The sequence below is a fragment of the Oncorhynchus mykiss genome, chromosome 3 (assembly GCF_013265735.2).
Source record: "Oncorhynchus mykiss isolate Arlee chromosome 3, USDA_OmykA_1.1, whole genome shotgun sequence".
Lineage (NCBI taxonomy): Eukaryota > Metazoa > Chordata > Actinopteri > Salmoniformes > Salmonidae > Oncorhynchus > Oncorhynchus mykiss.
Genome location: NC_048567.1, coordinates 75,111,029 through 75,137,392, shown reverse-complemented (window position 1 = coordinate 75,137,392; position 26,364 = coordinate 75,111,029). Strand labels below are relative to the sequence as shown.

The window sequence follows — 26,364 nt, the reverse complement described above, 5'->3', positions numbered from 1 at the left end:
TTGCCTAGTTAAATAAAGGTTAAATAAAAAATATCCTGTGGCTTAAGGGAGGAGAAGAATAGTTCAACCTTATCTGTGACTAAGATGTTGTTGATTGGGAGGTGGACGAGTTAAATGTGGCTACTGTTGAGGCCTTAATGTAAACGTGTGTGTCGTGAACAACATTGGTGAGAGAAAAAAATTGTGGAATCTGCGGTTCACCTTCAAAATGAATGTCCCCCATTTGAAATGAATAAAAATAGTGAAAGCATGCCTGACCTGGACTAGATAATGCTAAACAGGATTAGAATGTTGTTATATACAGCAACAGTCAAAGGCTTGGACACACCTACTCATTCAATGGTCTTTCTCTATTTTACTATGTTTTACATTGTAGAAACATTGTCAAGACCATACAAAGCTGTCATACAGACAAAGGGTGGCTACTTTGAAGAACCTAAGATCTCAAATATATTTTGATTTGTTTAACACTTTTTTGGTTACTACATGATTCCATATGTGCTATTTCATAGTTTTGATGTATTCACTATTATTCTGCAACGTATAAAATTGTAAAATAAAGAAAAACCCTTGAATTAGTAGGTGTGTCCAAACGTTTGACTGGTACTGTGAGCCCGCAACATTTCAATTTGAACCAAATACTTTCCCTCATTCAATGAACCAGGGAGGAAATGGCTAAGGTGGGCGACTTCAAAGAAAGGTAGCTAACTAAGACATTTTTATCTATTTGTAAGGCTAAAATATTACATTTTCAGATTTTGACAGCATAGCAGTTACTTGTCAATTAGCCTATTCAAATAATATATATTTTTTACGTTGTCAGAAGTACGTTACATGGCCAGTATTGAATGACCAAAAATGTGCTATAACTGGGCAAATAACTAACTAGCAACGAATATCAACAAATGTGCACACTTGCTTTGATCTCACAAACGTATCTGACAACTGCGTGATTGATAGACTGCATGGTGCCTGGCAATGCAAGCCTAGAATAAGTCTACTGTGATGAGCTCTGCAGAGATTGGGAAGACAGATGCATCTTATCCAAAGGACACACTAATGTAATTCTAATTGGAGTAGCCTAATTGTTTGATATTGTGATTTTTGCCTGATTTTGTCTCACTTTTGAATCTATAATCTGCTTGTACGACAATTTGTTTTCCTTGCCCCCGGACAGGTGTTAATGTAGAGTCCTGATGTATCTGATGATCCACCCAAAGAGGGAAAGCACACCAGAGCAACGGATGGACGAGTGTACTTAAAAACAGCGGGAGGCCATCCTATTGCCCTTTGACCACAGAACATTGGCCGTCAATTTCAGGTTCATTTCCTGTCGATTCTACATGTTAAATTTTCACCGTTCGTTGACACCCAGCAGGTAACCGCTGACAGGTCGCGGCAACACACTGCTTTAAGACATTTGTCTTGCTTGTGTGTTTCCTCTCTGCGTCCTCTCTGTGTTTTGTGTTGTTTATGAGGAGGAGTTTGGAGACGCTGACCAAGCCCAACACAGACAGCGAATCAAAGGAGGAGGCTCTCTAGCCACCCATTATGACCATTATCATAATGGCTCAACCCTTGTGATGTCATAAGAAATCCACTTTGCACTGTTGGCCGCTAAATGTATTTATCTCTCTGATGGTCAAACATAAACATGCAGCGGTAGGGAATGCTAGCCTTACCGTTATTCTTTACTCACACAGACCATACAGTAACCTCACACAGACCATACAGTAACCTCACACAGACCATACAGCAACCTCACACAGACCATACAGCAACCTCACACAGACCATACAGTAACCTCACAAGGACCATACAGCAACCTCACACAGACCATACAGCAACCTCACACAGACCATACAGCAACCTCACACAGACCATACAGTAACCTCACACGGACCATACAGCAACCTCACACAGACCATACAGCAACTTCACACAGACCATACAGCAACCTCACACAGACCATACAGCAACCTCACACAGATCATACAGTAACCTCACACGGACCATACAGCAACCTCACACAGACCATACAGCAACTTCACACAGACCATACAGCAACCTCACACAGACCATACAGTAACCTCAAAACAGACCATACAGTAACCTCACACAGATCATACAGCAACCTCACACAGACCATACAGTAACCTCACAAAGACCATACAGTAACCTCACAAAGACCATACAGCAACCTCACACAGACCATACAGCAACCTCACACAGACCATACAGCAACCTCACACAGACCATACAGTAAACTCACACAGACCATACAGTAACCTCACAAAGACCATACAGTAACCTCACACAGACCATACAGCAACCTCACACAGACCATACAGCAACCTCACACAGACCATACAGTAAACTCACACAGACCATACAGTAACCTCACACAGACCATACAGTAACCTCACACAGACCATACAGCAACTTCACACAGACCATACAGCAACCTCACACAGACCATACAGCAACCTCACACAGACCATACAGCAACTTCACACAGACCATACAGCAACCTAACACAGACCATACAGTAACCTCAAAACAGACCATACAGTAACCTCACACAGATCATACAGCAACCTCACACAGACCATACAGTAACCTCACAAAGACCATACAGTAACCTCACAAAGACCATACAGCAACCTCACAGAGACCATACAGCAACCTCACACAGACCATACAGCAACCTCACACAGACCATACAGTAAACTCACACAGACCATACAGTAACCTCACAAAGACCATACAGTAACCTCACACAGACCATACAGCAACCTCACACAGACCATACAGCAACCTCACACAGACCATACAGTAAACTCACACAGACCATACAGTAACCTCACACAGACCATACAGTAACCTCACACAGACCATACAGCAACTTCACACAGACCATACAGCAACCTCACACAGACCATACAGCAACCTCACACAGACCATACAGTAAACTCACACAGACCATACAGTAACCTCAAACAGACCATACAGTAACCTCAAACAGACCATACAGCAACCTCACACGGACCGTACAGCAACCTCACACAGACCACAACCTCACACAGACCATACAGTAACCTCACACAGACCACAACCTCACACATACCATACAGCAACCTCACACAGACCATACAGTAACCTCACACAGACCATACAGTAACCTCAAACAGACCATACAGCAACCTCACACGGACCGTACAGCAACCTCACACAGACCACAACCTCACACAGACCATACAGTAACCTCACACGGACCGTACAGCAACCTCACACAGACCACAACCTCACACGGACCATACAGTAACCTCACACGGACCGTACAGCAACCTCACACAGACCACAACCTCACACAGACCATACAGTAACCTCACACAGACCACAACCTCACACATACCATACAGCAACCTCACACAGACCATACAGTAAACTCACACAGACCATACAGTAACCTCACACAGACCATACAGTAACCTCAAACAGACCATACAGCAACCTCACACGGACCGTACAGCAACCTCACACAGACCACAACCTCACACAGACCATACAGTAACCTCACACGGACCGTACAGCAACCTCACACAGACCACAACCTCACACGGACCATACAGTAACCTCACACGGACCATACAGCAACCTCACAAATACCATACAGTAACCTCATAAGGCCCATGTGATTAACTCTGGTCACAGGGGTCCATGTTGCATTCAGAATACCGTATTTGATGACATGATGGTAGAACACATAAGGTTGTGGTTTACATTACACACAGGGACCAACTGCCTTCCCTACTGGTTACAGAAACCCACAGCTATCAAATCAAATCAAATCAAATTTTGTTTGTCACATACACATGGTTAGCAGATGTTAATGCGAGTGTAGCGAAATGCTTGTGCTTCTAGTTCCGACAATGCAGTAATAACCAACAAGTAATCTAGCTAACAATTCCAAAACTACTACCTTATAGGGATAAAGAATATGTACATAAAGATATATGAATGAGTGATGGTACAGAGCGGCATAGGCAAGATGCAGTAGATGGTATTGAGTGCAGCATATCCATATGAGATGAGTATGTAAACAAAGTGGCATAGTTTAAAGTGGCTAGTGATACATGTATTACATAAAGATGCAGTAGATGATATAGAGTACAGTATATACGTATGAGATTAATAATGTAGGGTATGTAAACATATTAAGTAGCATTGTTTAAAGTGGCTAGTGATATATTTTACATCATTTCCCATCAATTCCCGTTATTAAAGTGGCTAGTGATATACAGTGCCTTGCGAAAGTATTCGGCCCCCTTGAACTTTGCGACCTTTTGCCTCATTTCAGGCTTCAAACATAAAGGTATAAAACTGTATTTTTTTGTGAAGAATCAACAACAAGTGGGACACAATCATGAAGTGGAACGACATTTATTGAATATTTCAAACTTTTTTAACAAATCAAAAACTGAAAAATTGGGCATGCAAAATTATTCAGCCCCTTTACTTTCAGTGCAGCAAACTCTCTCCAGAAGTTCAGTGAGGATCTCTGAATGATCCAATGTTGACCTAAATGACTAATGATGATAAATACAATCCACCTGTGTGTAATCAAGTCTCCGTATAAATGCACCTGCACTGTGATAGTCTCAGAGGTCCGTTAAAAGCGCAGAGAGCATCATGAAGAACAAGGAACACACCAGGCAGGTCCGAGATACTGTTGTGAAGAAGTTTAAAGCCGGATTTGGATACAAAAAGATTTCCCAAGCTTTAAACATCCCAAGGAGCACTGTGCAAGCGATAATATTGAAATGGAAGGAGTATCAGAACACTGCAAATCTACCAAGACCTGGCCGTCCCTCTAAACTTTCAGCTCATACAATGAGAAGACTGATCAGAGATGCAGCCAAGAGGCCCATGATCACTCTGGATGAACTGCAGAGATCTACAGCTGAGGTGGGAGACTCTGTCCATAGGACAACAATCAGTCGTATATTGCACAAATCTGGCCTTTATGGAAGAGTGGCAAGAAGAAAGCCATTTCTTAAAGATATCCATAAAAAGTGTTGTTTGCCACAAGCCACCTGGGAGACACACCAAACATGTGGAAGAAGGTGCTCTGGTCAGATAAAAACAAATTTGAACTTTTTGGCAACAATGCAAAATGTTATGTTTGGCGTAAAAGCAACACAGCTCATCACCCTGAACACCATCCCCACTGTCAAACATGGTGGTGGCAGCATCATGGTTTGGGCCTGCTTTTCTTCAGCAGGGACAGGGAAGATGGTTAAAATTGATGGGAAGATGGATGGAGCCAAATACAGGACCATTCTGGAAGAAAACCTGATGGAGTCTGCAAAAGACCTGAGACTGGGACGGAGATTTGTCTTCCAACAAGACAATGATCCAAAACATAAAGCAAAATCTACAATGGAATGGTTCAAAAATAAACATATCCAGGTGTTAGAATGGCCAAGTCAAAGTCCGAACCTGAATCCAATCGAGAATCTGTGGAAAGAACAGAAAACTGCTGTTCACAAATGCTCTCCATCCAACCTCACTGAGCTCAAGCTGTTTTGCAAGGAGGAATGGGAAAAAATTTCAGTCTCTCGATGTGCAAAACTGATAGAGACATACCCCAAGCGACTTACAGCTGTAATCGCAGCAAAAGGTGGCGCTACAAAGTATTAACTTAAGGGGGCTGAATAATTTTGCACGTCCAATTTTTCAGTTTTTGATTTGTTAAAAAAGTTTTAAATATCCAATAAATGTCGTTCCACTTCATGATTGTGTCCCACTTGTTGTTGATTCTTCACAAAAAAATACCGTTTTATATCTTTATGTTTGAAGCCTGAAATGTGGCAAAAGGTCGCAAAGTTCAATGGGGCCGAATACTTTCGCAAGGCACTGTATTTTACATCATTTCCCATCAATTCCCATTATTAAAGAAATTACAAGTGATCAACGCTCTTTTTACTCTCCTATACATACTTATTGTCCCATAGAACTGACACTTCTGCCATGTATTCACAGAAAGCTTCTTGTGGAGTGGATATGAAGTGGTTATCAGTAATATAATTTTATAAATCAAATCAAACTTTATTTGTCACACCCTTACGGAGAAATGCAGACTTACAAGCCCTTAACCAACAGTGCAGTTCAAGAAGAGTTAAGAAAATATTTACCAAATAAACTAAAGTAAAAAAAATAAAAAATATTGAGGCTATGACTGGGGTGTCTGGTGTGTTTTACTGCACATCTTTAAGGCAATGAACACCGGGTTAATAACATGTACAGTATTTTGTTATGATACAGTGCATCATTATTCAGTTCATAACTGCTCAGTTTCTCACACAAAATAGTCTATAGATTACCAAACGGACACATTTTGTTTTAGTTGCTGACTGTATTTTTCCGTTCTGTTGGTCTGTATTGTTCAATCTGTATTGTTCAATCTGTATTGTTCAACTTGAACCAACAGGGGGCTGTGTAACATAATACATTTGTATACTGCGCCTAAAGAACGTTTGACTACAATACAAAGTACTGAGATACAGTTTGTATTAAAACTCAGAGAAAAGTGTTGTCAGGAAAAAAAAGCTTTATTTTTCATAAATATACAGTACAACAGAGTCTTTCATGCACAACAGAGTATGTTATAGGAACAATATGTAACAACAGGAAAATGACAAAACAGAAATGAAGTTGAAAGTTCATTGCAGAAACAGACCGTTATAGCCACAAGTTAAAGACAGACATCCAAAACAAACAAAACGTTTGACTGATCCTTACACTTCTATCTACAATAAGGTTCAGACTGTGAAAGTGAACATGTACAGTACATTTGGTCAAGAATGGAAATGTAGTCGACCGAACATGTGAAATGTAAAACAACTGTTGATTGTAATTCTTTATATCAAAAGAGCGATACTGATATAGAGAAGGATAGCCTCTATGCCCCAGATTGATGACATCACTATCCAATCCTTCTTTATTTCATTCTGGAAGCAGGAAGCACAGAGCTAACCCCTAGACCATTTAACCCTCCATAAACTTCCTGAAAACAAAAACCGCCGTTCAAGAGGCGAGACAAAGGTTATACTCATGCACCTCTCCCAATGGAAATCAACCCCCTATCCCTAGGAACTTCTTAATTAATGCCTACAGATCCGAAACCAGGGGCTAAGTACAAGGAACATGGTGTACAGCCCATCTAGACTACCATGGGGCTAGGTAGAGCCATACCTTACTGCTTACACCTATCTGATTCATTGGAATCTACAAAGGGCCATCAAGAAGCATTCATGGGATAAACGCAAAAGAGATTGATTTGAGATTAAGTAACATACCCCTTAGTAACCATATCATTGCTTATAGACTATTGACACCCCCTTTAGTAACCGTATCCCTGGTGATAGCCGTCCTGGTAACCGTCGTAGCCGTGGTGATGGTACCCGTAGCCTCCGTACTCGTCTTCCGGGCAGCGCATGCCCAGTGACTGCTGGATGGCCATCTCCTGCCTGCGGAGCTGCATAGAGTCCACCAGGTCGTAGATAATGGCCATGGACCACATGGGGCTCGGGTACCACGACTTGACGTTGCCATCCTTTCCCACCAGCAGCATGGAGAAGTACTCTGGGCTGATCTGGAAGTAGTTGCGGATGTCTTTGACCAGGGTGGCCGAGAGGCCCTCACGATCCACCGTGGCACTGCCTGGAAGGAGGAGAGAGAGATGGATAAGAGTCAGTCAATATTCCTTGGTAGGATTGATGTCTTTGACTGAAGAGGCAGAGAGGCATATTTGCTCCACGGTCAAGCTGCCCGTCTCAAGAGAAAGAAGGAATTAGGCCAAGAGGCCCCAGCCCCACCTCTCTGCCCCACCTCTCTACCCCAGCCCCAACTCTCTGCCCCAGCCCCACCTCTCTGCCCCAGCCCCACCTCTCTGCCCCAGCCCCACCTCTCTGCCCCAGCTCTGCCCCAGCTCCACCTCTCTGCACCCAGCTCTCTGTCCCAGCTCTGCCCCAGCCCCACCTCTCTGCCCCAGCTCTGCCCCAGCTCTGCCCCAGCCCCACCTCTCTGCCCCAGCCCCACCTCTCTGCCACAACTCTGACCCAGCCCCACCTCTCTGCCCCAGCTCTCTGTCCCAGCTCTGCCCCAGCCCCACCTCTCTGCCCCACCTCTCTGCCACCAGCTCTCTGCCCCACCTCTCTGCCCCAGCCCTACCTCTCTGCCCCAGCTCTCTGCCCCAGCCCCACCTCTGCCCCACCTCTCTGTCCCAGCCCAAACCTCTCTGCCCCAGCCCCAGCTGTCTGCCCCAGCACCACCTCTCTGCCCCACCTCTCTGCCCCAGCCCCAGCTCTCTGCCCCAGCTCCAACTCTCTGTCCCACCTCTCTGCCCCAGCCCCAGCTCTCTGCCCCAGCCCCAGCTCTCTGCCCCAGCTCTCTGCCCCAGCTCTCTGCCCCAGCCCCAGCTCTCTGCCCCAGCTCAACCTCTCTGTCCCAACTCTCTGCCCCAGCCCCAGCTCTCTGCCCCAGCCCCACCTCTCTGCCACAGCCCCAGCCCCAGCTCTCTACCCTAGCCCCAGCTCTCTAACCAACCTCTCTGCCTAAGCCCCACCTCTCTGTCCCAGCTCTCTGCCACAGCTCTCTGCCCCAGCTTTCTGCCCCAGCTTTCTGCCCCAGTTCTCTACCCCACCTTTCTACACCATCTCTCTATCCCAGCTCTCTATCCCACCTCTCTGCCCCAGCTCTCTGCCCCACCTCTCTACCCCACCTCTCTGCCCCACCCCTCTGCCCCCCCTCTCTGTCCCAGCTCTCTACCCCAGCCCCACCTCTCTGCCCCAGCTATCTGTCCCACCTCTCTGCCCCAGCCCCAGCTCTCTGCCCCAGCCCCACCTCTCTGCCCCAGCTCTCTGCCCCAGCTCTCTGCCCCAGCACCAGCTCTCTACCCCAGCTCAACCTCTCTGTCCCACCTCTCTGCCCCAGCCCCAGCCCCAGCTCTCTGCCCCAACCCCACCTCTCTGCCCCAGCTCTCTGCCCCAGCCCCAGCCCCAGCTCTCTAACCAACCTCTCTGCCTGAGCCCCACCTCTCTGTCCCAGCTCTCTGCCACAGCTCTCTGCCCCAGCTTTCTGCCCCAGCTTTCTGCCCCAGTTCTCTACCCCACCTTTCTACAACATCTCTCTATCCCAGCTCTCTATCCCACCTCTCTGCCCCAGCTCTCTGCCCCACCTCTCTACCCCACCTCTCTACCCCACCTCTCTGCCCCCCTCTCTGCCCCAGCTCTCTGGCTCAGCTCTCTACCCCAGCCCCACCTCTCTGCCCCAGCTATCTGTCCCACCTCTCTACCCCAGCTCTCTGCCCCACCTCTCTGCCCCACCTCTCTGCCCCAGCTCTCTTACCCCACCTCTCTGCCCCAACTCTCTGTCCCAGCCCCACCTCTCTGCCCCAGCCCCAGCTCTCTGCCCCAGCTCTCTGCTCCAGCTCCAGCTCTCTGTCCAACCTCTATGCCCCAGCCCCACCTCTCTGTCCCAGCTCTCTACCCCAGCTCTCTACCCCAGCCCCAGCTCTCTACCCCACCTCTCTGCCCCACCTCTCTGTCCCAGCCCCACCTCTCTGCCCCAGCCCCAGCTCTCTGTCCCAGCTCTCTGCCCCAGCCCCAGCTCTCTGTCCCAGCTCTCTACCCCAGCCCCAGCTCTCTTTCTCAGCTCTCTGTCCCAGCTCTCTGCCCCAGCCCCACCTCTCTGCCCCACCTCTCTGTCCCAGCCCCACCTCTCTGCCCCAGCCCCAGCTCTCTGTCCCAGCTCTCTGTCCCAGCCCCAGCTATCTGTCCCAGCTCTCTGCTCCAGCCCCACCTCTCTGTCCCAGCTCTCTGCCCCAGCACCAACTCTCTGTCCCAACTCTCTGCACAAGCCCCAGATCTCTGCCCCAGCTCTCTGCCCCAGCCCCACCTCTCTGCCCCAGCTCTCTTCCCCAGCCCCAGCTCTCTGCCCCAGCCCCAGCTCTCTGCCCCAGCCCCACCTCTCTGCCCCAGCCCCACCTCTCTGCCCCAGCCCCAGCTCTCGGCCCCAGCCCCACCTCTCTGCCCCAGCTCTCTACCCCAGCCCCACCTCTCTGCCCCAGCTCTCTACCCCACCTCTCTGCCCCACCTCTCTGTCCCAGCCCCACCTATCTGCCCCACCTCTCTGCCCCAGCCCCAGCTCTCTGTCCCAGCTCTCTGTCCCAGCTCTCTGTCCCCAGCTCTCTACCCCAGCCCCAGCTCTCTTTCTCAGCTCTCTGTCCCAGCTCTCTACCCCAGCCCCAGCTCTCTGCCCCAGCCCCACCTCTCTGCCCCAGCTCTCTGCCCCAGCCCCAGCTCTCTGCCTAAGCCCCACCTCTCTGTCCCAGCTCTCTGCCACAGCTCTCTGCCCCAGCTTTCTGCCCCAGCTTTCTGGCCCAGCTTTCTGCCCCAGTTCTCTACCCCACCTTTCTACACGATTCTCTATCCCATCTCCTTATCCCACCTCTCTGCCCCAGCTCTCTGCCCCACCTCTCTACCCCACCTCTCTGCCCCACCTCTCTGCCCCCCTCTCTGCCCCAGCTCTCTGCCTCAGCTCTCTACCCCAGCCCCACCTCTCTGCCCCAGCTATCTGTCCCAACTCTCTGCCCCACCTCTCTGCCCCACCTCTCTGCCCCAGCTCTCTTACCCCACCTCTCTGCCCCAACTCTCTGTCCCAGCCCCACCTCTCTACCACAGCCCCAGCTCTCTGCCCCAGCTCTCTGCCCCAGCCCCAGCTCTCTGTCCAACCTCTATGCCCCAGCCCCACCTCTCTGTCCCAGCTCTCTGCCCCAGCTCTCTACCCCAGCTCTCTACCCCAGCCCCAGCTCTCTGCCCCAGCTCTCTACCCCAGCCCCAGCTCTATACCCCACCTCTCTGCCCCACCTCTCTGTCCCAGCCTCACCTCTCTGCCTCAGCCCCAGCTCTCTGTCCCAGCTCTCTGCCCCAGCCCCAGCTCTCTGTCCCAGCTCTCTACCCCAGCCCCAGCTCTCTTTCTCAGCTCTCTGTCCCAGCTCTCTGCCCCAGCCCCACCTCTCTGCCCCACCTCTCTGCCCCAGCCCCAGCTCTCTGTCCCAGCTCTCTGTCCCAGCCCCAGCTATATGTCCCAGCTCTCTGCCCCAGCCCCACCTCTCTGTCCCAACTCTCTGCCCCAGCACCAACTCTCTGTCCCAGCTCTCTGCCCCAGCCCCAGATCTCTGTCCCAGCTCTCTGCACCAGCCCCAGCTCTCTGCCCCAGCTCTCTGCCCCAGCCCCACCTCTCTGCCCCAGCTCTCTTCCCCAGCCCCAGCTCTCTGTCCCAGCTCTCTGTCCCAGCCCCAGCTATCTGTCCCAGCTCTCTGCCCCAGCCCCACCTCTCTGTCCCAACTCTCTGCCCCAGCCCCAGCTCTCTGCCCCTGCCCCACCTCTCTGCCCCAGCTCTCTGCCCCAGCCCCAGCTCTCTACCCCACCTCTCTGCCCCACCTCTCTGTCCCAGCACCACCTATCTGCCCCACCTCTCTGTCCCAGCCCCACCTCTCTGCCCCAGCCCCAGCTCTCTGTCCCAGCTATCTGCACCAGCCCCAGCTCTCTGTCCCAGCTCTCTACCCCAGCCCCAGCTCTCTTTCTCAGCTCTCTGTCCCAGCTCTCTGCCCCAGCCCCACCTCTCTGCCCCACCTCTCTGTCCCAGCCCCACCTCTCTGCCCCAGCCCCAGCTCTCTGTCCCAGCTCTCTGTCCCAGCCCCAGCTATCTGTCCCAGCTCTCTGCTCCAGCCCCACCTCTCTGTCCCAGCTCTCTGCCCCAGCACCAACTCTCTGTCTCAGCTCTCTGCCCCAGCCCCAGATCTCTGTCCCAGCTCTCTGCACCAGCCCCAGCTCTCTGCCCCAGCTCTCTGCCCCAGCCCCACATCTCTGCCCCAGCTCTCTTCCCCAGCCCCAGCTCTCTGCCCCAGCCCCAGCTCTCTGCCCCAGCCCCACCTCTCTGCCACAGCTCTCTGCCCCAGCCCCACCTCTCTGCCCCAGCTCTCTACCCCAGACCCACCTCTCTGCCCCACCTCTCTGTCCCAGCCCCACCTCTCTGCCCCACCTCTCTGCCCCAGCCCCAGCTCTCTGTCCCACCTCTCTGTCCCAGCCCCACCTCTCTGCCCCACCTCTCTGCGCCAGCCCCAGCTCTCTACCCCACCTCTCTGCCCCACCTCTCTGTCCCAGCCCCACCTATCTGCCCCACCTCTCTGCCCCAGCCCCAGCTCTCTGTCCCAGCTCTCTGCCCCAGCTCTCTGTCCCAGCTCTCTGTCCCAGCTCTCTACCCCAGCCCCAGCCCTCTTTCTCAGCTCTCTGTCCCAGCTCTCTTACCCCACCTCTCTGCCCCAACTTTCTGTCCCAGCCCCACCTCTCTTCCCCAGCCCCAGCTCTCTGCCCCAGCTCTCTGCCCCAGCCCCAGCTCTCTGCCCCAGCTCTCTGTCCCAGCTCTCTGTCCCAGCTCTCTGCCCCAGCCCCACCTCTCTGCCCCACCTCTCTGCCACCAGCTCTCTGCCCCACCTCTCTGCCCCAGCCCTACCTCTCTGCCCCAGCTCTCTGCCCCAGCCCCACCTCTGCCCCAGCCCCAGCTCTCTGTCCCAGCTCTCTGTCCCCAGCTCTCTACCCCAGCCCCAGCTCTCTTTCTCAGCTCTCTGTCCCAGCTCTCTACCCCAGCCCCAGCTCTCTGCCCCAGCCCCACCTCTCTGCCCCAGCTCTCTGCCCCAGCCCCAGCTCTCTGCCTAAGCCCCACCTCTCTGTCCCAGCTCTCTGCCACAGCTCTCTGCCCCAGCTTTCTGCCCCAGCTTTCTGGCCCAGCTTTCTGCCCCAGTTCTCTACCCCACCTTTCTACACCATTCTCTATCCCATCTCCTTATCCCACCTCTCTGCCCCAGCTCTCTGCCCCACCTCTCTACCCCACCTCTCTGCCCCACCTCTCTGCCCCCCTCTCTGCCCCAGCTCTCTGCCTCAGCTCTCTACCCCAGCCCCACCTCTCTGCCCCAGCTATCTGTCCCAACTCTCTGCCCCACCTCTCTGCCCCACCTCTCTGCCCCAGCTCTCTTACCCCACCTCTCTGCCCCAACTCTCTGTCCCAGCCCCACCTCTCTACCACAGCCCCAGCTCTCTGCCCCAGCTCTCTGCCCCAGCCCCAGCTCTCTGTCCAACCTCTATGCCCCAGCCCCACCTCTCTGTCCCAGCTCTCTGCCCCAGCTCTCTACCCCAGCTCTCTACCCCAGCCCCAGCTCTCTGCCCCAGCTCTCTACCCCAGCCCCAGCTCTATACCCCACCTCTCTGCCCCACCTCTCTGTCCCAGCCTCACCTCTCTGCCTCAGCCCCAGCTCTCTGTCCCAGCTCTCTGCCCCAGCCCCAGCTCTCTGTCCCAGCTCTCTACCCCAGCCCCAGCTCTCTTTCTCAGCTCTCTGTCCCAGCTCTCTGCCCCAGCCCCACCTCTCTGCCCCACCTCTCTGCCCCAGCCCCAGCTCTCTGTCCCAGCTCTCTGTCCCAGCCCCAGCTATATGTCCCAGCTCTCTGCCCCAGCCCCACCTCTCTGTCCCAACTCTCTGCCCCAGCACCAACTCTCTGTCCCAGCTCTCTGCCCCAGCCCCAGATCTCTGTCCCAGCTCTCTGCACCAGCCCCAGCTCTCTGCCCCAGCTCTCTGCCCCAGCCCCACCTCTCTGCCCCAGCTCTCTTCCCCAGCCCCAGCTCTCTGTCCCAGCTCTCTGTCCCAGCCCCAGCTATCTGTCCCAGCTCTCTGCCCCAGCCCCACCTCTCTGTCCCAACTCTCTGCCCCAGCCCCAGCTCTCTGCCCCTGCCCCACCTCTCTGCCCCAGCTCTCTGCCCCAGCCCCAGCTCTCTACCCCACCTCTCTGCCCCACCTCTCTGTCCCAGCCCCACCTATCTGCCCCACCTCTCTGCCCCAGCCCCAGCTCTCTGTCCCAGCTCTCTGCCCCAGCTCTCTGTCCCAGCTCTCTGTCCCAGCTCTCTACCCCAGCCCCAGCCCTCTTTCTCAGCTCTCTGTCCCAGCTCTCTTACCCCACCTCTCTGCCCCAACTCTCTGTCCCAGCCCCACCTCTCTTCCCCAGCCCCAGCTCTCTGCCCCAGCTCTCTGCCCCAGCCCCAGCTCTCTGTCCCAGCTCTCTGTCCCAGCTCTCTGTCCCAGCTCTCTGTCCCAGCTCTCTACCCCAGCCCCAGCTCTCTTTCTCAGCTCTCTGTCCCAGCTCTCTACCCCAGCCCCAGCTCTCTGCCCCAGCCCCACCTCTCTGCCCCAGCTCTCTGCCCCAGCCCCAGCTCTCTGCCCCAGCCCCACCTCTCTGCCCCAGCTCTCTACCCCAGCCCCACCTCTCTGCCCCAGCTCTCTACCCCACCTCTCTGCCCCACCTCTCTGTCCCAGCCCCAAATATGTGCCCCACCTCTCTGCCCCAGCCCCAGCTCTCTGTCCAACCTCTCTGCCCCAGCCCCAGCTCTCTGTCCCAGCTCTCTACCCCAGCCCCAGCTCTCTTTCTCAGCTCTCTGTCCCAGCTCTCTGCCCCAGCCCCACCTCTCTGCCCCACCTCTCTGTCCCAGCCCCACCTCTCTGCCCCACCCCCGGCTCTCTGTCCCAGCTCTCTGTCCCAGCCCCAGCTATCTGTCCCAGCTCTCTGCCCCAGCCCCACCTCTCTGTCCCAGCTCTCTGCACCAGCACCAACTCTCTGTCTCAGCTCTCTGCCCCAGCCCCAGATCTCTGTCCCAGCTCTCTGCACCAGCCCCAGCTCTCTGCCCCAGCTCTCTGCCCCAGCCCCACCTCTCTGCCCCAGCTCTCTTCCCCAGCCCCAGCTCTCTGCCCCAGCCCCAGCTCTCTGCCCCAGCCCCACCTCTCTGCCACAGCTCTCTGCCCCAGCCCCACCTCTCTGCCCCAGCTCTCTACCCCAGACCCACCTCTCTGCCCCACCTCTCTGTCCCAGCCCCACCTCTCTGCCCCACCTCTCTGCCCCAGCCCCAGCTCTCTGTCCCACCTCTCTGTCCCAGCCCCACCTCTCTGCCCCACCTCTCTGCGCCAGCCCCAGCTCTCTACCCCACCTCTCTGCCCCACCTCTCTGTCCCAGCCCCACCTATCTGCCCCACCTCTCTGCCCCAGCCCCAGCTCTCTGTCCCAGCTCTCTGCCCCAGCTCTCTGTCCCAGCTCTCTGTCCCAGCTCTCTACCCCAGCCCCAGCCCTCTTTCTCAGCTCTCTGCCCCAGCTCTCTGCCCCAGCCCCAGCTCTCTGCCCCAGCTCTCTGTCCCAGCTCTCTGTCCCAGCTCTCTACCCCAGCCCCAGCTCTCTTTCTCAGCTCTCTGTCCCAGCTCTCTACCCCAGCCCCAGCTCTCTGCCCCAGCCCCACCTCTCTGCCCCAGCTCTCTGCCCCAGCCCCAGCTCTCTGCCCCAGCCCCAACTCTCTGCCCCAGCTCTCTACCCCAGCCCCACCTCTCTGCCCCAACTCTCTACCCCACCTCTCTGCCCCACCTCTCTGTCCCAGCCCCACCTATGTGCCCCACCTCTCTGCCCCAGCCCCAGCTCTCTGTCCCACCTCTCTGCCCCAGCCCCAGCTCTCTGTCCCAGCTCTCTACCCCAGCCCCAGCTCTCTTTCTCAGCTCTCTGTCCCAGCTCTCTGCCCCAGCCCCACCTCTCTGCCCCACCTCTCTGTCCCAGCCCCACCTCTCTGCCCCAGCCCCAGCTCTCTGTCCCAGCTCTCTGTCCCAGCCCCAGCTATCTGTCCCAGCTCTCTGCCCCAGCCCCACCTCTCTGTCCCAGCTCTCTGCCCCAGCACCAACTCTCTGTCTCAGCTCTCTGCCCCAGCCCCAGATCTCTGTCCCAGCTCTCTGCACCAGCCCCAGCTCTCTGCCCCAGCTCTCTGCCCCAGCCCCACCTCTCTGCCCCAGCTCTCTTCCCCAGCCCCAGCTCTCTGCCCCAGCCCCAGCTCTCTGCCCCAGCCCCACCTCTCTGCCCCAGCTCTCTGCCCCAGCCCCACCTCTCTGCCCCAGCCCCAGCTCTCTACCCCAGCCCCAGCTCTCTTTCTCAGCTCTCTGTCCCAGCTCTCTGCCCCAGCCCCACCTCTCTACCCCACCTCTCTGCCCCACCTCTCTGCCCCCCTCTCTGCCCCAGCTCTCTGCCCCAGCCCCACCTCTCTGTCCCAGCTCTCTACCCCAGCACCAACTCTCTGTCTCAGCTCTCTGCCCCAGCCCCAGATCTCTGTCCCAGCTCTCTGCACCAGCCCCAGCTCTCTGCCCCAGCTCTCTGCCCCAGCCCCACCTCTCTGCCCCAGCTCTCTTCCCCAGCCCCAGCTCTCTGCCCCAGCCCCAGCTCTCTGCCCCAGCCCCACCTCTCTGCCCCAGCTCTCTGCCCCAGCCCCACCTCTCTGCCCCAGCCCCAGCTCTCTACCCCAGCCCCAGCTCTCTTTCTCAGCTCTCTGTCCCAGCTCTCTGCCCCAGCCCCACCTCTCTACCCCACCTCTCTGCCCCACCTCTCTGCCCCCCTCTCTGCCCCAGCTCTCTGCCTCAGCTCTCTACCCCAGCCCCACCTCTCTGCCCCAGCTATCTGTCCCAACTCTCTGCCCCACCTCTCTGCCCCACCTCTCTGCCCCAGCTCTCTTACCCCACCTCTCTGCCCCAACTCTCTGTCCCAGCCCCACCTCTCTACCACAGCCCCAGCTCTCTGCCCCAGCTCTCTGCCCCAGCCCCAGCTCTCTGTCCAACCTCTATGCCCCAGCCCCACCTCTCTGTCCCAGCTCTCTGCCCCAGCTCTCTACCCCAGCTCTCTACCCCAGCCCCAGCTCTCTGCCCCAGCTCTCTACCCCAGCCCCAGCTCTATACCCCACCTCTCTGCCCCAGCTCTCTGTCCCAGCTCTCTACCCCAGCCCCAGCTCTCTTTCTCAGCTCTCTGTCCCAGCTCTCTGCCCCAGCCCCACCTCTCTGCCCCACCTCTCTGCCCCAGCCCCAGCTCTCTGTCCCAGCTCTCTGTCCCAGCCCCAGCTATATGTCCCAGCTCTCTGCCCCAGCCCCACCTCTCTGTCCCAACTCTCTGCCCCAGCACCAACTCTCTGTCCCAGCTCTCTGCCCCAGCCCCAGATCTCTGTCCCAGCTCTCTGCACCAGCCCCAGCTCTCTGCCCCAGCTCTCTGCCCCAGCCCCACCTCTCTGCCCCAGCTCTCTTCCCCAGCCCCAGCTCTCTGTCCCAGCTCTCTGTCCCAGCCCCAGCTATCTGTCCCAGCTCTCTGCCCCAGCCCCACATCTCTGTCCCAACTCTCTGCCCCAGCCCCAGCTCTCTGCCCCTGCCCCACCTCTCTGCCCCAGCTCTCTGCCCCAGCCCCAGCTCTCTACCCCACCTCTCTGCCCCACCTCTCTGTCCCAGCCCCACCTCTCTGCCCCAGCCCCAGCTCTCTGTCCCAGCTCTCTGCCCCAGCTCTCTGTCCCAGCTCTCTGTCCCAGCTCTCTACCCCAGCCCCAGCCCTCTTTCTCAGCTCTCTGTCCCAGCTCTCTTACCCCACCTCTCTGCCCCAACTCTCTGTCCCAGCCCCACCTCTCTTCCCCAGCCCCACCTCTCTGCCCCAGCTCTCTGCCCCAGCCCCAGCTCTCTGCCCCAGCTCTCTGTCCCAGCTCTCTGTCCCAGCTCTCTGTCCCAGCTCTCTACCCCAGCCCCAGCTCTCTTTCTCAGCTCTCTGTCCCAGCTCTCTACCCCAGCCCCAGCTCTCTGCCCCAGCCCCACCTCTCTGCCCCAGCTCTCTGCCCCAGCCCCAGCTCTCTGCCCCAGCCCCACCTCTCTGCCCCAGCTCTCTACCCCAGCCCCACCTCTCTGCCCCAGCTCTCTACCCCACCTCTCTGCCCCACCTCTCTGTCCCAGCCCCAAATATGTGCCCCACCTCTCTGCCCCAGCCCCAGCTCTCTGTCCAACCTCTCTGCCCCAGCCCCAGCTCTCTGTCCCAGCTCTCTACCCCAGCCCCAGCTCTCTTTCTCAGCTCTCTGTCCCAGCTCTCTGCCCCAGCCCCACCTCTCTGCCCCACCTCTCTGTCCCAGCCCCACCTCTCTGCCCCACCCCCGGCTCTCTGTCCCAGCTCTCTGTCCCAGCCCCAGCTATCTGTCCCAGCTCTCTGCCCCAGCCCCACCTCTCTGTCCCAGCTCTCTGCCCCAGCACCAACTCTCTGTCTCAGCTCTCTGCCCCAGCCCCAGATCTCTGTCCCAGCTCTCTGCACCAGCCCCAGCTCTCTGCCCCAGCTCTCTGCCCCAGCCCCACCTCTCTGCCCCAGCTCTCTTCCCCAGCCCCAGCTCTCTGCCCCAGCCCCAGCTCTCTGCCCCAGCCCCACCTCTCTGCCACAGCTCTCTGCCCCAGCCCCACCTCTCTGCCCCAGCTCTCTACCCCAGACCCACCTCTCTGCCCCACCTCTCTGTCCCAGCCCCACCTCTCTGCCCCACCTCTCTGCCCCAGCCCCAGCTCTCTGTCCCACCTCTCTGTCCCAGCCCCACCTCTCTGCCCCACCTCTCTGCGCCAGCCCCAGCTCTCTACCCCACCTCTCTGCCCCACCTCTCTGTCCCAGCCCCACCTATCTGCCCCACCTCTCTGCCCCAGCCCCAGCTCTCTGTCCCAGCTCTCTGCCCCAGCTCTCTGTCCCAGCTCTCTGTCCCAGCTTGGGGCGGCAGGGTAGCCTAGTGGTTAGAGCGTTGGACTAATAACCGGAAGGTTGCGAGTTCAAACCCCCGAGCTGACAAGGTACAAATCTGTCGTTCTGCCCCTGAACAGGCAGTTAACCCACTGTTCCCAGGCCGTCATTGAAAATAAGAATTTGTTCTTAACTGACTTGCCTGGTTAAATAAAGGTAAAATAAAAAAATAAATAAAAAAGCTCTCTACCCCAGCCCCAGCCCTCTTTCTCAGCTCTCTGTCCCAGCTCTCTTACCCCACCTCTCTGCCCCAACTTTCTGTCCCAGCCCCACCTCTCTTCCCCAGCCCCAGCTCTCTGCCCCAGCTCTCTGCCCCAGCCCCAGCTCTCTGCCCCAGCTCTCTGTCCCAGCTCTCTGTCCCAGCTCTCTACCCCAGCCCCAGCTCTCTTTCTCAGCTCTCTGTCCCAGCTCTCTACCCCAGCCCCAGCTCTCTGCCCCAGCCCCACCTCTCTGCCCCAGCTCTCTGCCCCAGCCCCAGCTCTCTGCCCCAGCCCCAACTCTCTGCCCCAGCTCTCTACCCCAGCCCCACCTCTCTGCCCCAGCTCTCTACCCCACCTCTCTGCCCCACCTCTCTGTCCCAGCCCCACCTATGTGCCCCACCTCTCTGCCCCAGCCCCAGCTCTCTGTCCCACCTCTCTGCCCCAGCCCCAGCTCTCTGTCCCAGCTCTCTACCCCAGCCCCAGCTCTCTTTCTCAGCTCTCTGTCCCAGCTCTCTGCCCCAGCCCCACCTCTCTGCCCCACCTCTCTGTCCCAGCCCCACCTCTCTGCCCCAGCCCCAGCTCTCTGTCCCAGCTCTCTGTCCCAGCCCCAGCTATCTGTCCCAGCTCTCTGCCCCAGCCCCACCTCTCTGTCCCAGCTCTCTGCCCCAGCACCAACTCTCTGTCTCAGCTCTCTGCCCCAGCCCCAGATCTCTGTCCCAGCTCTCTGCACCAGCCCCAGCTCTCTGCCCCAGCTCTCTGCCCCAGCCCCACCTCTCTGCCCCAGCTCTCTTCCCCAGCCCCAGCTCTCTGCCCCAGCCCCAGCTCTCTGCCCCAGCCCCACCTCTCTGCCCCAGCTCTCTGCCCCAGCCCCACCTCTCTGCCCCAGCCCCAGCTCTCTACCCCAGCCCCAGCTCTCTTTCTCAGCTCTCTGTCCCAGCTCTCTGCCCCAGCCCCAGCTCTCTGTCCCAGCTCTCTGTCCCAGCCCCAGCTCTCTGTCCCAGCTCTCTGCCCCAGCCCCACCTCTCTGTCCCAGCTCTCTGCCCCAGCCCCACCTCTCTCTCCCAGCTCTCTGCCCCAGCCCCAGATCTCTGCCCCAGCCCCAGCTCTCTGCCCCAGCCCCACCTCTCTGCCCCAGCTCTCTGCCCCAGCCCCAGCTCTCTGCCCCAGCCCCAGCTCTCTTCCCCAGCTCTCTGCCCCAGACCCAGCTCTCTGCCCCAGCCCCACCTCTCTGTCCCACATCTCTGCCCCAGATCTCTTCCCCTGCAAAGCTACCACTTCATTCAAGGAAAGCTCCCCAAAGAGCTCATATGAATGCTATTTGGATGGCCAGAGAAATTAAAGGGAGGGTTTACATATTTCCTCCCTAACACCCCTACCACAGCAAATGTCTGTGTGCTTATGCAGCTGTGAGGGGTGTATGGATGGAGGGCTGTATGTGTTTGTGTTGATGGTGTGGTGTAGGCAGCAGCACCAACATGTTTTTGAGGTTGAGCCCCATACCACAGAGGAAAGATCAAAAAAGTGTATCTGGTAGCATGGAGAGAATAAATAAACAAGGCTGGGCAATAGGGACGTGGACCGGGGGAGACAGCAGGAGTTAGGGCTGAGGCTGGGCTATAGGGACGTGGACCAGGGGAGACAGCAGGAGTTAGGGCTGAGGCTGGGCTATAGGGACACGGACTGGGGGAGACAGCAGGAGCTAGGGCTGAGGCTAGGCTATAGGGACGTGGACCGTGGGAGACAGCAGGAGCTAGGGCTGAGGCTGGGCTATAGGGTCGTGGACCGGGGGAGACAGCAGGAGTTAGGGCTGAGGCTGGGCTATAGGGACACGGACTGGGGGAGACAGCAGGAGCTAGGGCTGAGGCTGGGCTATAGGGACGTGGACCGGGGGAGACAGCAGGAGTTAGGGCTGAGGCTGGGCTATAGGGACACGGACTGGGGGAGACAGCAGGAGCTAGGGCTGAGGCTGGGCTATAGGGACAAGGACTTAGGGAGACAGCAGGAGCTAGGGCTGAGGCTGGGCTATAGGGACGTGGACTGGGGGAGACAGCAGGAGTTAGGGCTGAGGCTGGGCTATAGGGACTTGGACCGGGGGAGACAGGAGGAGTTAAGGCTGAGGCTGGGCTATAGGGACGTGGACCGGGGGAGACAGCAGGAGTTAGGGCTGAGGCTGGGCTATAGGGACTTGGACCGGGGGAGACAGCAGGAGTTAGGGCTGAGGCTGGGCTATAGGGACGTGGACCGGGGGAGACAGCAGGAGTTAGGGCTGAGGCTGGGCTATATGAACGTGGACCGGGGGAGACAGCAGGAGTTAAGGCTGGGCTATAGGGACAAGGACTTAGGGAGACAGCAGGAGTTAGGGCTGAGGCTGGGCTATAGGGACGTGGACTGGGGGAGACAGCAGGAGTTAAGGCTGGGCTATAGGGACGTGGACCGGGGGAGACAGCAGGCGTTAGGGCTGAGGCTGGGCTATAGGGACGTGGACCGGGGGAGACAGCAGGAGTTAGGGCTGAGGCTGGGCTATATGGACGTGGACCGGGGGAGACAGCAGGAGTTAAGCATGAGGCTGGGCTATAGGGACTTGGACCGGGGGAGACAGCAGGAGTTAGGGCTGAGGCTGGGCTATAGGGACGTGGACCGGGGGAGACAGCAGGAGTTAGGGCTGAGGCTGGGCTATAGGGACTTGGACCGGGGGAGACAGCAGGAGTTAGGGCTGAGGCTGGGCTATAGGGACGTGGACCGGGGGAGACAGCAGGAGTTAGGGCTGAGGCTGGGCTATAGGGACATGGACTGGGGGAGACAGCAGGAGTTAGGGCTGAGGCTGGGCTATTGGGACTTGGACCGGGGGAGACAGCAGGAGTTATGGCTGAGGCTGGGCTATATGAACGTGGACCGGGGGAGACAGCAGGAGTTAAGGCTGGGCTATAGGGACTTGGACCGGGGGAGACAGCAGGAGTTAGGGCTGAGGCTGGGCTATATGAACGTGGACCGGGGGAGACAGCAGGAGTTAAGGCTGGGCTATAGGGACTTGGACCGGGGGAGACAGCAGGAGTTAGGGCTGAGGCTGGGCTATATGAACGTGGACCGGGGGAGACAGCAGGAGTTAAGGCTGGGCTATAGGGACTTGGACCGGGGGAAACAGCAGGAGTTAGGGCTGAGGCTGGGCTATAGGGACGTGGACCGGGGGAGACAGCAGGAGTTAGGGCTGAGCTACTGCGACAAGGACTGGGGGAGACAACAGGAGTTAGGGCTGAGGCTGGGCTATAGGAACAAGGACTGGGGGAGACAGCAGGAGTTAAGGCTGGGCTATAGGGACTTGGACTAGGGGAGACAGCAGGAGTTAGGGCTGAGGCTGGGCTATAGGGACTTGGACTCGGGGGAGACAGCAGGAGTTAGGGCTGAGGCTGTGCTATAGGGACTTGGACTCGGGGGAGACAGCAGGAGTTATGGCTGAGGCTGGGCTATAGGGTCGTGGACCGGGGGAGACAGCTGGGAGCTGGGCTATAGTCTTGGACTGGGGGAGACAGCAGGAATTTGGGCTAAAGTTGAGCTACCTGCGTGCTGTGACAATTAAACAACATCAGACATTCAACAGCATGGGTGTATTAACTGAAGAACAAAACATAACACAGCCCATTTACCCTCCATGTGTTTCCTGTTTTGTTTCATCTTCACAGCCATTTCCTGTATGAAGTATGATACACATAGGCGCTGTGGAGACAACAGGGTTCTCACCGTTGATTGGATAGAGCTCTAGTACTCCTCCCTGATCCACTGCCTCCATGCCGACCAGCTTCAGGATGGAGATGTGTCTCAGGCCTGGGTCACCATGGAAACCACCACCATACAGACAAACCCACAATAGAGAGGCCGTAGAAGCACATTAGAACAACAAAAACACCCAACAACAACAACATACAACGTAAAGTCAAACGCCTCCTACTGAGCATCTAAGTCAGGGTTCTTCAACCTGTAAACAATAAGGAAGGGAGGCGTTGATTGGTTAGATTGTAGATTGAAGGTGTTCCTTAGCAAGAGAAAAACCTGTAGCGCCACTGAGTGTGCAGGGTTTTGATCCAACCCCCTGCAATAACACACACCTGATTCAGCTAAGTAACGGCCCAGAGAGAAGACCTTGATCTCCAGGATCAGAGTCGGAGCCTCCCCCCAAAACGGATATAATTCAACCACTTGTTTCATATTCATCTCTAAACGTATTTATTCAATAAGTGGATGCGGCTGTTCCTGATTAGAACCATCTGTGAGTTAGTCGTGATAATAGCGAGGGAATGTGAAGGACTTGTGTCCTGCTGAGCCAGACAGATGGTTGTTCTGAAGACAGAAAAACCACAGTAACCACATGAAAACACTGCTCTCTAAGGTGAGAGCCAAGAGCTGAATACCGCGGTACGAACCCAAAGCAGAGTCAGCAGCTAGGAGAAGCCTTGTTTATCAGAGAAGCCAGGTTTGAACACACACACACCTAGCCAAGAGAAACAGAGGAGGGGATCACAGTCTTTGATCTGAGACTACAGAACTGGTAGATGAGTAGGGAGTTACACGTCCATGAACCTTTTCTGAGGAGTATATGTTGTGTGTGTGTGTGTGTGTGTGTGTGGTTGTGTGTGTGTGTGTGTGTGTGTGTGGTTGTGTGTGTGTGTGTGTGTGTGTGTGTGTGTGTGTGTGTGTGTGTGTGTGTGTGTGTGTGTGTGTGTGTGTGTGTGTGTGCGTGAGTGAGTGAGAAGCAGTTATCATGGTCCTCCTCAGTTTCAGCGGCAGCAACACATGTATCATGACTACCTCAGCGTGTTTACCTATCAAGCTAAAATCTAAAAGATGAATTGAGAGCCTGAGTGTTGTTGACCGTGTTCCTCCAGATGAGGTATTTTCTGAATGGAGGCTGTTGTAAATCTAATATGATTTACACCTGCTGGGAACCACAGGGTGCTGTGTGTGTGTGTGTGTGTGTGTGTGTGTGTGTGTGTGTGTGTGTGTGTGTGTGTGTGTGTGTGTGTGTGTGTGTGTGTGTGTGTGTGTGTGTGCTGATTTACATTTGTTGTGTGTGTACCAGAGGTTGGCACAAAAAGTCCCAGACTGGTAAAACTCCTGACCCTATACGGACATGATTCATTTGTTGTTAAAAGGTTTAATATTGGTAATGGTGGAACCAGAGCAGGTCACATGGTTTAAAAAATCAAACTCCTGGAAAAACTCCTGACCCTGGGAAGGATGAAAATCCTGTTACAGCTACAGCCACCTTGTTCTTGTTCACATAAATTATATTTTAAGGAAGGACTAGGGGGTTTCCTATACACAAACACAGAGAAAGCAAAATGATTGCACAGTAAAATGGCTGAGCTTGCTTTATTCAGGTTTGCATCGTGTAGTCCCGCCCTATGCAACCGTAGGCCTTAATTAAAAATGAACTCAGTCTATGTCAGCTATTGTGTTTATTGATCAATTCCAGTGTCAATATATTTCAGTAAATATATATATTTTTTTTAAATCAAGAGTGGTTTGAAAAGCGTGTCCTCGCTACAAGTTTTCCAGAGGCCATGGTGAGACCACTGGATGATCTACACAGAGCCCAGATGATACTGCTGGCAGCACGCTGCTAGTGGATAGCTCTGATTTGACAACTGCCCAGTTTGTGTGTGTGCCTGTGTGCGTGTGAGCAGTTTATGGCCTGCTTCAGAAACAACGTGTCTTCCTGTTGATCTGAAAGTATAAGATAAATATGGTAAATATGGTAATAACTCAATGATTCCTTCTCATCCTCACCCAGGTTGCAGGCTTGGCTGGTCAGGGCGTGAAGCTGCTGCTGATAGGCCCATTCCTCATCGTTGGGGGCGGAGATTACAAACAGGCGACGCCTCCAACGGAACCTGAGAACTCAAAGACGGAACGAGGATGAGATGCAGTAGGATTAAACTATACGGTGATGTCATCAATCTCACGTATTTAAAGATCCTACAAGGCTCTTCCTCAAGACTTGAACAAGTCACTTCCTGTATAAACACTGTGAGTCAATGTCATTAGAACCAACAACCAACCCACTGGGTACTGACATCGTTTCAACGTCTAGTTTAGATTTACATCTGGTTGAGTTGTCAACTAACGTGAATTCAACAAAACATGTCACCATGTCATTGAATTTCGGTAACAAGTTATGTGAGAAAAAAGACATTTCTTTACGTTGATGACTCTACAATCAGTTTTCCACGTTGATTCATCGTCATCACATATAACTTTTTTTTTATTTTGAAATGATGTGGAACACAGTTGACTCAACCAGTTTTTGCCCAGTGGGAAGTCATTTCCTGTCTGAACACTGTGGGTCACGGTCATTAGACTGGAATTTAGTCTCCATGGCAACAAACCACAGTCAATCTGGTTAAAACATTTCAGTTAAATACAATATGCAGCACCAGTCAAAAGTTTGGACACACCTACTCATTCAAGGGATTTTCTTCATTTTTACTATTTTCTACATTGTAGAATAATAGTGATGACATCAAAACTATGAAATAACACATATGGAATCAAATAGTAATCAAAAAAGTGTTAATTAAACAAATCAAAATATATATGAGATTTGAAATTCTTCAAAGTAGCCACCCTTTTGTCTTGATAACAGCTTTGCATACCCTTGGCATTCTCTCAACCAGCTTCATGAGGTAGCCACCTGGAAGACATTTCAATGAACAGGTGTGCCTTGTTAAAGTTAATTTGTGGAATTTCTTTCCTTCTTAACAGTGTGTGAGCCAATCAGTTGTGTTGTGACAATGTAGGGTGTTATAGGTGTGTCCAAACATTTGACTGGTACTGTACATATTTAAAAGTGTGTGGACCCCTTTCAAATTAGTGGATTCGGCTACTCCAGCCACACCTGTTTGTGACAGGTGTATAAAATCGATCACACATCTATGCAATCTCCATAGACAAACATTGGCAGTAGAATTACCTTACTAAAGAGCTCAGTGACTTTCAACCTGGCACGGTCATAGGGTGCCAAATTTACCACAAATCAGTTTGTCAAATTCCTGCCCTGCTAGGGCTGCCCCGGTCAACTGTATGTTCCGTTATTTTAAAGTGGAAATGTCTAGGAGCTACAAAGAGTCAGCCGTAAAGTGGTAGGCCACACAAGTTGACAGAACCGGACCAACGAATGCTGAAGTCCGTAGCGCTGTCCTAAGGTTAAAACACTGAATACCGAGATCCAAACTGCCTCTGGAAGCAACGTCAGCATAAGAACTGTTTGTTGGGAGCTTAATGAAAAAAGGTTTCCATGGCCGAGCAGCCCACAAGCCTTAGATCACCATGCGCAATGCCAAGTGTCGGCTGGAGTTGTGTAAAGCTCGCCGCCACTGGCCTCTGCAATGGAAACACCTTATCCAGAGTGATGAATCACGCCTCACCATCTGGCAGTCTGATAGACCAATCTGGGTTTAGCAGACGCCA

At 54.9% G+C, this 26,364-nt stretch overlaps 1 protein-coding gene across 1 annotated transcript in view; it reads right to left on the bottom strand.

The window, feature by feature from the left end:
- Positions 1-6,595: 6,595 nt before the first annotated feature.
- The window catches only part of LOC110520589 (coiled-coil domain-containing protein 80), a 37,226-nt gene continuing 17,457 nt past the window's right edge, over positions 6,596-26,364 (bottom strand). Inside the window, exons 7-9 of the mRNA XM_036975211.1 lie at positions 24,685-24,788; positions 22,639-22,722; positions 6,596-7,725 (exon numbers count right to left, since the gene is read on the bottom strand). Coding sequence (XP_036831106.1) covers positions 7,406-7,725; positions 22,639-22,722; positions 24,685-24,788 — 508 coding nt within the window. The 3' untranslated portion in view covers positions 6,596-7,405. The remainder of the gene's footprint in view (positions 7,726-22,638; positions 22,723-24,684; positions 24,789-26,364) is intronic.